The 10,928-nt window shown below is 34.6% G+C and overlaps 3 protein-coding genes and 1 non-coding gene across 5 annotated transcripts in view; 3 read left to right on the top strand and 1 right to left on the bottom strand.

The window, feature by feature from the left end:
* Nucleotides 1-186: 186 nt before the first annotated feature.
* Nucleotides 187-2,341, bottom strand: LOC18018109 (cytochrome P450 78A7). The gene is made up of 2 exons (XM_006399418.2): nucleotides 1,146-2,341; nucleotides 187-1,006 (listed from the first exon to the last, which is right to left on the bottom strand). Exons 1-2 carry the CDS (start codon nucleotides 2,139-2,141, stop codon nucleotides 401-403), a joined length of 1,602 nt encoding a protein of 533 aa, XP_006399481.1. The 5' UTR covers nucleotides 2,142-2,341; the 3' UTR covers nucleotides 187-400.
* A 5,157-nt stretch (nucleotides 2,342-7,498) lies between these two features.
* TRNAL-AAG lies at nucleotides 7,499-7,579 on the top strand. The gene has a single exon. It is a non-coding gene; the product is annotated as a tRNA-Leu (tRNA).
* An 843-nt stretch (nucleotides 7,580-8,422) lies between these two features.
* Nucleotides 8,423-9,091, top strand: LOC18018110 (elicitor peptide 2). Of its 2 annotated transcripts, none has more exons than XR_002899664.1 (2): nucleotides 8,423-8,686; nucleotides 8,836-9,091. XR_002899664.1 is itself a non-coding variant. In XM_024156767.1 (2 exons), exons 1-2 carry the CDS (start codon nucleotides 8,549-8,551, stop codon nucleotides 8,944-8,946), a joined length of 246 nt encoding a protein of 81 aa, XP_024012535.1. In that variant the 5' UTR covers nucleotides 8,495-8,548; the 3' UTR covers nucleotides 8,947-9,091. The 2 variants fall into 2 exon arrangements, 1 of the variants encoding a protein (XP_024012535.1); XM_024156767.1 differs by having other exon boundaries at nucleotides 8,495-8,686; nucleotides 8,839-9,091.
* Nucleotides 9,092-9,805: 714 nt separating this feature from the next.
* Nucleotides 9,806-10,928, top strand: part of LOC18018111 (elicitor peptide 4) — a 3,031-nt gene continuing 1,908 nt past the window's right edge. Inside the window, 1 exon segment of the mRNA XM_006399420.2 lies at nucleotides 9,806-9,831. Coding sequence (XP_006399483.2) covers nucleotides 9,806-9,831 — 26 coding nt within the window.

A 10,928-nucleotide genomic window follows, 5' to 3' on the forward strand; every position in this document is an offset into this window, starting at 1 on the left:
ACCAAATTGATCAAAATCGTCCAAGTTATAATTAAAGCACAACCATCTCAGTGTTTTGTCCACGTCCCATTGGGGTTTGTTTCTACCGATTCTAAAATATCTAGTTTTCGCAAGCAAACAAGAGCAAGTATTTTGATTTGTATGTAGAGAAATATATAGGGAAATTAAAGTACGTAGACAAAGTCCTAACAAGAACTCGGTTTATTAAGTCCCACACTAAGGTCTAAGGATAACGATACTACACATCAAACCAAATTACTACATCAACTAATTAAAGTTAAAACGGAAAACAACCAACAATTCAAACATCTCTCCACAAAACAGAAAGAAAACGTACGATACATGGAAATTATTATTAGGATAAAAAACACACACATTGACAAAAGTCAAAAACCCTAACTTAGATTTCGGTTACAACGGCACGTAACGGATGCTCCATCTCACAAGAAAGCTTCAAGACCTCATCGAGCTTAACCGGATTGGTCTGATCCTGACTCCACTCGAACCGTTGCACCAACTCAGCCACCCAACGAGTCACAGTAGCCAAAGCCATGTTCTTCCCCGGACACACCCTCCTCCCGGCTCCGAACGGCGCAAGCCTTAGATCCCCACCACGAATGTCCACGTCACCATTCTCACTGAACCTGTCCGGGTTGAATTTCAACGGGTCGGACCATACCACCGGGTCGTGCGTAATGGCCCACATGTTGACCATTGCCGTAGTACCTTTTGGAACCACCATGCCGTTGCTGAGCTGGACATCTGACGTGGAAAGACGAGCCCACGATAGCAATGGTCCGGGAGGATGCAGCCTCAGAGTTTCCTTCACCACAGCAGCCAAGTACGGGAGTTTTGCCAGGTCAGCATCTGCCACGTCGGCTCGGTCGTTCACAGCCGTTTTGATCTCATCCCTTAGCTTGGCTTGCACGTCAGGGTTCAGTACTAGCTCGGCCATGGTCCACTCCGTTAATAACGCCGTTGTGTCTGTGCCTCGAAATATCATCTCCTATATACATTCATTAAAAATAATATTAATTATCACCAATAAATGCAAAAAAAAAAAAAAAACAACGTACTAGACCGTTATACACATATAAACCGTTAAATTAAACGTGACTATCATTCCAATTTCATGCGAAACTTACCCATAAAACGGCGATCATGTCATCTTCTTGAAGCTTCTCATCTCCGTCAAAAGATAACAAGACATCAACGAAATCTCCAATATCTCCTTTCTTATCCGAGTTACTGACTCTGTGTTCGTCGATGATTCTCTTGACGAGGGTTCGGATTCGAGGAACGAGTTCTGAGCAACGCTGGTTTACACGAAGCGGATCGTAGAAATAACCGAGCCATGGAAGATAATCGGACCAGTTAAAAGCACCCAAGAGCTCGAACCCTTCTGCAACCATTGATGTGAGATCATCAAGATCCTGATCCTTAGACATAGGGTCGTATCTCCTCCCAAAAACGCTCCCCATGATGTTGTTCAAGGCGGCTAGCTGCAAGTGTTGCCTCAAAACGACGGATCCGACGCCGTTTTGCTCCGCTGACACAGCTTTCACCATTTCGGCGCAGTCTAGCTTGCGCCCAGCTTCGTGTGCTAAAATCCGCCGAGGAGCGAATAGGTGATTCGAGGCGATCCTTCTTAACGTGCGCCAGTATGCCCCGTTCGGCGCGAATCCTATGGCTCGGCTAAACATGAGGCTCTTAGCCGATTGCTTAACCGGCCGGTCTGCGAAGTGAGGCGACATCAGAATTTCGCGAGCCGTATTCGGCTCAGAAGCCACGATAACCGGAGTCGAGCCGAGACTGAAAGCCATAATCTCAGTGTTAGCTCGGCTCCAAGCCATGGCGGCTAACGCCCTATGAGCCAAGCCGCGGCTGAGAGTGCAAAGACTGCCGAATACTGGTATGCCTCGAGGACCCGGAATCGTGACCCGACCCAATCGGTTACGGCCGTTCTTCCATGCGATGCCGCCACCTCCGGCGAGTGCCCACGTGAGTAAAGATAGAGAAACGACGGCGAGGAGTAGATAGCCGAGGATGGAAACATCGTGTAGGTTTTGGGATCCAAAAACGGCAGGTAGTGCGAGCATCCAGTAACTCGTTTCTTTTGATGCCAGATTCATCAACTCCATTTTGTATTTTTCCTTTTTTTGATTTGATATTTTTTTTTTCTTGTCAGATAATGAACAACGTACGAACCAATAATAACAACAACAAAAGAAGAAGAAGCAAAATATGTTTTTCTCTGGGAGAAATTATAAAATAGAGCAAGATTTTACGAGACGATCAAGGAAAGTACTCTTCTTTTGGGGGGGGTGGGGTGGTTAAAGTGAGAAGTACTTGGAGAGGAACAATGGAGAAGCTGAAGGTATATATAGAAAAGTAAAAGTATGTATATACCCACATGCATTTTTTGGCAGCGTTAATTAAATGCTTAATGCATGGGACGAGAGACGTCGGTTTTAAAATGATTATTTTATATATATATGTGTATAAATTAATGTTGATGTAAAATTTGATTAATTTTGGGAAAATGGTAAGGTTAAAATTGGGAGAGGATCACGTGGAGGGAGGAGGTGAGTCGCATGAATTGGTTTGGTGTTAAGATGAAATGAGAGATATGTGTGTGAGAGGGCGTTATGATAATGAATTCAGCATTTTTTATTTTAAATCTTAATTAATAAAATTATTTAATTTTTGCACCGTTTTATTTCTGGGGTTTTCTTGTTTGCATCGATGTGAGATAAAAGAATTTAATGAGGTTCGTTAAACCGAAAAATAATTTAATGAGTCCATATATTTCGGCTTAGATAGGGAATACGAAAGGACGAGCTAATGAATATGTTTTTTGTTTTAGAGAAAAAAAAAAAAGAATTTTAGTCGGTTATAGAGTGGGCTTTAGAGAGTTGTGACGACGAGAAATTTGCCCTATTTCATTTTTTTCTTCTATCTAAGAATTATCCTTATCTTTATTAAATTTTCTGTTTATGAACTTTTCTACAGAATTGCAAAATCGAGTTTGTAGTAAAACGAAATCACGATTCTTTTTATGAGAGTAAAAATACCTTTTTAAGAATCGTAGTTTTAATACATCTACATGCAACATTTCATATTCTACTTCACCATTTCTTAATCATGGTTCTAGCCTTCTACATTCCATGATATTTCGTTCATTTTGACGGTATATTCCTAGCTATATCTATAAAGTACTTAATACCATTTTTTCAATTCTAACCTTAGTTCTATGACAGCTCTGAATTTATCGATCGTTCAGCGATGAATTTCCATTTTTAATCGTCAAATCGTCACAAAAATATCAATAATCTATTAATTTGATATCATGTCACTAATCACAGTTCTGTTACAAAAAGTAGTGAGAAACATCGTTGGTTTTAATTAAAATTCGTTGTTGATCGCAACTCGCAAGTTTTTGTAGAGATAAAAAGGCAACCAACTCATAGACCACGATATCCAAATTCATAAAAGATGTCAAGTCTTCTTGGTTTCCACTTCTCTCACAATTTAACATATTCCAGACCCTCTTTATTTTTATCGTTCCCAACCTAAAAAACGTTCAAATTAATATCTAACTATTCGTTAATTAATGTCTAATCGAAACCACAACATGCAAAGTAATGTCCAATAAAACTTGTATAAAAACAGACGATTCATCCTATAACACACTTATATGCAAATGTTCATAGCTCGTTTATAATATGTAAAAGAAATTGCGTATTAGGAGTATTCAAACCTGATCGATGTAGAATATTGAACGAATGGCACTTTCACATTAAAAAAAAAAAAATTGCCTTTACGAGTATAAATAATTTAAAATACAAACAAAGGACCATCAAATCTCATTAGAAAACCGGTTAGCGAAACGTCTCATGCAATTTGTATGTTGCTTATTTCTAGCTCGCCGTTTACCGTTTGTTCCCAGATAATGTTTATGAATATATATTTATTTTTATTTTTTTAAAAAGCATAACAAATCGGTGAAAGTTAGAGGAACGCGTTGTGGAACCTTAGAGGCTGAGGCTGGCATGGCCCCAAATCATCCATTATCCATGTTAAACATATTAGGTGATAGGTTCGCATGTCAACAAATGTGAAAAAAAAAAAATACATCTATGGAAAATGGATTGCTTAATTAAAGAAAATAAAAAAGTGTGAATGGTGAAGAAGGGAGGTTTGGCAGGGGATGGGGTGGGTGGACAAATAAGAGTAATGATAGGAGACATGAACCATCCCAATGTCCCCTAAGTACTCAAAGTACATTGTACCTTTTTTCTCTATATATACACTACAAATTCGATCTTTGGTTTCATAATCTTTTAAGATTCAGGTACAACTGTTGATAATAGATGTAGATTTAAAATTATGTAATTCATGATAAGACTAAAAAAATGCATTTATTGGATTGAGCTAATCATATACTTGAATATATATTGAATTGTGGAGTTTATTTTCTCGGTGACCTTGTGTAGGTCTGACGACATGTTTTCACGGTTTTCAAACTGACCGTTTTAATTAAGAGCAATTTTGGATATTTCAGGTTTGCCTTTTTGTCGTATTATTTTTTCCCTCTTGTTTTTCTTTATAACGCAAATTCGTTTTTCATAGCGAGAAAGATAAAGAGAAAAAGTTTTGTAAACTCCCTTTTGATAATAGTGGAATTCAGCCGCGGTAATAATTTGATGTATCTCTCATATTAAGAATAAAGCCATGTACTATTGTACTGTTTTTCCTAATTTGGGATGTGAATCCTAATAAGTACACGAATTTTTATTTTAATTAGAACCAGTCTATAAGATTCTTCAACAAGTAGCTTTTAGAATGTTTCTCTATAGAACATGTGGGGGACTTCACTATGTATTAAATTATAATAAAGCAGTTTGTATGTGCATATCCAAAACCACAAATTGAGCATATCAATCATCTAGTAAACTTTTGTTAGGAAATTCAATGATGCGTGAGCGGACAAACCTAACCTCATTTCCAATGGTTACTTGTATTTTTTTTTCTAAAATAGAGGTGTATTTGTCTCCAATGGTTACCTCTATTTTTCCCTATAAAAAAGAATATTCTCAATATATTCTTTTTGTTATTTGTTCCTAACACCTTTTATTAATAAAATTTATGAATTGACCACACTTATTTTTTTACAAAAACTTACATAAATAATAATATACTACCTTTGATAAATAAAATTTGTGAATTAATCTTTTATTTTACTTTTTAAAAAGTTTTCTTAAATTATAGTAATAGTAACCTTTGACCACTACATTTTTTAAATTAATCTCATTTATGTTACTTTTTTATGAAAGTTTCAACATATTATAATAATACTAGAAGTTAAAATTCATAAATTAAAAAAAAAAATTCTGTTATTTTTCATTTATTTTTATGTATTTTTAATTTGCAATTACTTTTTGTAGTTTAATATCAATGAGAATTTTTATATTTAATAATATCATATGTTTTTTTAAACTATAACCAAAATTATCTCATTTATATTCATAAAAAATTATACTTTTTGTATAAATAGAAAGATTTAAAAGTTAAAGGACTACTTTACAAATAAAAAGGTTCATCTCTATTATAGAGGGAAAAAATAGAATCCCTCTATATTTGGAGGAAAAAATAGCAATCTTTATTTTAGAAATAAAAATACAGGTGGGTTGGAGCATAATCTCTATTTTCACCTCTAAAATAGAGGTGAGTTGAAAATGACCTAACTAGCATTGACGGTGGCTATGATTCAAAGGGCACGGTAGCTAAGGTAATCCCAACAAGCCCAAGATCGTATAATTAATGTCACAGCCTCACAGTTGAGTCAGAAATATCGTGACGTGAAGGATTCCAAGGAAAAAGTTATCTTATTAATTATATGTTTTGGCCTCACCGACAAGTTTCTATGCAATGTTTTCTCAAAACGTATCGGTGGAACCGTGGAAGATCAACAAGTTTTGAACGAGAGTCCGTCTGATTTGGTTGACAATTTGAACGATTCCATCCTTATGACATCTTGGAAGCAAGAACTAGAAATGGCTTTGGTCGTCCACATGTTCTGTATTGTGCACGGAAGGAAAAAAAGTAGAAACATGCATGATGATCAAGGAGAATAAATATTATACTATGTGATCAGATCTAAATTAAGCTAAGACTTTCACTCCTTATTAAAGTTGAATTCGTCTTATTTGCTTATTTTGTAGGCAAATATGTTAAGAATTCGTCTAATTTTTTATATTCTTGCAGAATAATTAACCATGCATGCATGCGCATTCTCTCGTCAGTAAACATAATTTTAATAAAAAGAATTCTTTTTAGTATAACGAATTATATGAAACAATCGTATTTCTCTGTCACTTACATTTCGTCCATCATCATAGTTTCAAAGTACACCAGCTCACAATTTGTGGTGGAGTTCTAATCGGCTAATCCTAAAATCTTTGGACCCTCAAAACCACTATCTCTCAAAAGGCACAATGTAGTGGGCCATCAATAATTATATTTATTTAACTCAAGTTTTATATTATTTTTCCGCCATTACGATCAAAAATTGTTTTCATAATTGTAACGAGAAAAAAAACCTAAGGCAGCTAGGGACTTGGGACTTGGGCCGTAACAAGACTAAACATATGATGTTGACCGTTGACAGATTTGTCATCTTTGCCACGTCTTCACGACTATGGGGCCATTTTTCATAATTTGTTGTGAGAATCGTTTTAACCAAATGGAAATTTGGAACGCTTAATTTAAGCGATATCTGTAATTTAAGCGATACCAGAAATCAACCAAAAGAAAGCCTAATATCACATGTATCGCTTAAATTACACATATGTTATTATAAATTTTTGTTTTCTCCTTTACATATATATATATATATATATATCGACTCGAAATGTATATTCTCGAGAAAAATGTATTTTTTTTAGATTTAATATGGTATATATAAGACCCCGCTCATCCAAATGAATATGTAAGTTAAGATTTAGACTTAACCTAAATTGTACTACTATTTTAAACGTCGCCGCCATGTATAACCTTAAGTTTATTGCAAGATGTCTACAAGTCCTCAAATATAAACGGTTTGTTTTTGGAATTAAAAGTTATTAGATAGCAGAAAAAAGAGCGGAGAAAACAGAGAAGTAATATGGAGATGGAGAAGTCATAGGTTTCGTCGCTAAAACTGATGATATAGTTGAATAAAATTGAAGACACCGAGAACCTGTGCATGTAGTTGTATCTCTGAACCTGTGCATGTAGTCGTATCTCTGAACCTGGCTCGTGTCTTTGTCTCTTCACTATTCATTTTCAGACACTGACCTATCACTGCTTCAAAGTTAGTGGCTGGGGGCAGTCGACAATTCTTCAGGTGACATTGACCCATCCCTTTATATTTATGGTTATCCTTTCCTTTCTTCATTTAATGTTCATATCTCAGTTCAAGATTTAAATTTATTAAAATTTATACAGTTAACAAAAAGTTGATATGGCCGAGTTGGTCTAAGGCGCCAGATTAAGGTTCTGGTCCGAAAGGGCGTGGGTTCAAATCCCACTGTCAACATTTATTTTCGTTTTTTGGTTCAATTGTAACACTCTGGGTTCTATTTCAATTTTCAAAGCCGTATATAAGCCCACTCTGGGTTCTATTCTTCTATTTCAATTTTCAATTCTCAAAGCCGTATATAAGCCCTCATTCATGGGTCCTAATATAATCGACTCAATTTGACCCAATATTCTGAAGTCTACCTCAGATCTTAAGTTTTTGTAAGTGTTTTTTTCTATAGAAAAATCGGAGCCCCCTAGAAAAGTAGAAATGCAATACGAAAACCTTCGCCTTCTTTTGAACCTGACCTAAAACATGATAAATATTAATTCCATATGCACTTTATAAATTTCTTAAAGATATCTAAAGAAATTAGGTGTCTCAAAAGGACTAAATACGGATTAAAATAGCTCTCTTTTTTAAAAAAAATTCATGTTTTTGTCCTTGTAAAGTTAACTTTGTTTCATGTTAATTTAAGAATATTATCTTATCTAAAAAAATATCATATTCACTTTTCAAGGCTCGAGAAATTAACCTTTTTATCATATGAAAGAATATCATAACGAATAGCCTTTGTTGTACACTTTATATGACTAGTGCGTGCACATTGTTCACTTTTTGTAAAGTTTGTCACCAAATATAATTAAAAGTCAACTCACATGCTTTACCTGTGCTAAATTTAATTTATCAGTCTATCATATGTGTATATGAATAAAACTGAAAAAAGAAAGTCGCCAACAAGGCAATAATGCATTGAAAAGTTTGGGAACTTTGAAAAAATGAGGAATAATTTAAAATCTTATAGTAATACTAAAATGGACTAACCGACAACTAATATACCCGCGAGTTTTAGATGTACACATGGAATTGGTTGTGTCAATGTTATAAAATGGACATTCGTAGACATTTGAAGCAAAAGCATCACATCACTGCTCAAACATAGGTTTACACATATAATCCGAGAGAAGAAACAATAATTAGATTTCAATGGAGGAAGAGAGAAGAAACGAAGAAGAAAGCTCTCATCATCTTTGTATCCCTTTTCAATTCATTAACGAAGCCCTCAACACCTTCCTCAACTGTATTGGTTTTCATATTTCTCCTTCAACTTCTTCGCCATCTTCGGTAAGCATCTTAAGCATCTTTTTTTTTCCTTTAAAAAGGAGTTAAACTCCATTCTGTAATACTTTGATTTTTCTTTGTATAAATCGTTTTGACCAAATTAGACGTTACCATTTGGTGAATATATATAACATGATAGTTTACAAATGCAGGAGGAGGAGGCTACGAACGAGGTTGTGCCAACGACAAGGGGACTAATAGTCAAATCAAAGGGAAGGCCGAGAGAGACGGCTAGCTCAGGAAAGCCAGGCCGCCGTAACTAATTAATGATTTCATTAATTGTTTTTCTATTTTCTTTTGTAATGGCCCCTAAATCATTAGAAAGAGATTGTGTTTGCACTTGCGTGCAGTTGACATCAGATCATAAACATATATCGTTATGTATTATATTTTCAGAACATTATAAATCGCTTGAAACTAAAAGCTTTTGTAAAGGTTCAAAAAAAAAAAACCCAAAAGCTTTTGTCTTCAAACGTTTATGGTAACGGACAACAATGTACGGCGACACACGGAATATTATGATCTGTCTTTTAAATAAATTTGTTGTGACGGTATATTATGTTTTTAAGAATGGTGATTCTTGTATTACTCTGAGATGTTAGCAAGCATAGTATATTAGTATTCGGAGTTGTCAATGCATGATTTAATATTATCGCGTGTAAATAAGATAATTCAGTCTCTTAGATTCTTGAATTTCTTCCAATAGCTTACAATTTATATGACAAAGTACTTAATTTTGTCACATATCGCTTTTCAATACAATTTTTCGAATGATGATGGTGGTGGTGAAGATATCATCACAAGAAGAGGAAGAGACAGAGGTTGTGGAAGCGTCGTCGAGGAATATTGTTTCAGCGAGAAATAAGCAGAATACAAGTTCCGGGAAGCCTGGACGTATCAACAAGAACCCTTCTTAAGTTTCTCTTCCACGTATCTTCGATTGAACAAAAGTCAACTTCAACAATTGAAGTTAATAATTAATTTGTTTAGAAAATCCTTTATTAGTTTCTACATCGATCTTCTTCTCATGCTTAATGTATATTTTTACAAAGATCATGTTCTTTTGTGTGTATCATGTGATTCTTGTTTGATTGAAGTTTTTGTGTCATTTCTTTTGGTGAAATGACAAAGGATAACTTGAACTCTGTGTAATATCAAAGTTGTAATGAAGGATGAACCTTATGGCGATTTAAATTGTTAAGTAGGATCTTGGCTGAAATATAAGGAAGAAAAAAGGTGAATGAATTGACTTTTTAAGATTTTACAAATGGGCAATTAATTATGAAAAGGGCAATAACTTTTTATTTACTTGAAAATCTTGAACGACCAAGATTATTCGTTGTCTGTTTTACAAACATTCAAGTTTTTCTTTATTTCTTGTTCGACATATGATTCTGAAGCGGTGTGAAATTGACGACGACCAAAGCCAAGTCTCGTTGCTGATTATAGCTTTATTTGCAGATAGAGTTCATTTTTTTTTAGGGGAAGCACAGATGGAGTCAATATATTTTATATATTTTATATATTTCACGTATTCGTTTTGAAATATATGTCTGAACTTGTTGAAAACAAACTGGAGTACCTATTTTCAACAAGAAAAGGTACAATATAGAACATCTATTTCAAATCATCGATCGAAAATGAAAAGTAAACGCTAAGGGCTTTATGTGTTTTTGCCAGGAAACTCCTCATCTTTCTTATGAAATTTAAAACGACCAAACCTCCACCAGTATACAAAGCAACAGATATGTATTTTAGAAAGTGATAATTAAGGAACATATTTTATCCAATAACCTTTTTTAAATGATGGCCACATGAGTATGTGACATAAATAGATGAATAACTTATACGAACATGCAACGCTACGAAAAGACGCGCCAAATGAGCTGTTATTATTAGATTAAACTTGATTAACATATTTAACTTTTTTCTGTTAAATATTCATACCAATTTTTAAAGAACCTACTTTTTCTTTAGAAGTTAACACAGACTGATGAGCCTCTGTATATATTTATAAGGGAATTCCTCAAGTCACTCCTTCTCTCACATAGCTCAACTGAAGCGAAGATGGAGAGAGAAGGAAATTTAAGAAAAGGAGAAGAAGAAGAAGAAGAAGAAGAAGAAGAAGAAGAAGAAGAAGAAGAAGAAGAAGAAGAAGAAGAAGAAGAAGAAGAAGAAGAAGAAGAAGAAGAAGAAGAAGAAGAAGAAGAAGAAGAAGAAGAAGAAGAAGAAGAAGAAGAAGAAG

Source organism: Eutrema salsugineum, unplaced genomic scaffold (genome assembly GCF_000478725.1).
Source record: "Eutrema salsugineum unplaced genomic scaffold, Eutsalg1_0 scaffold_2, whole genome shotgun sequence".
NCBI classification, from domain to species: Eukaryota; Viridiplantae; Streptophyta; class Magnoliopsida; order Brassicales; family Brassicaceae; genus Eutrema; species Eutrema salsugineum.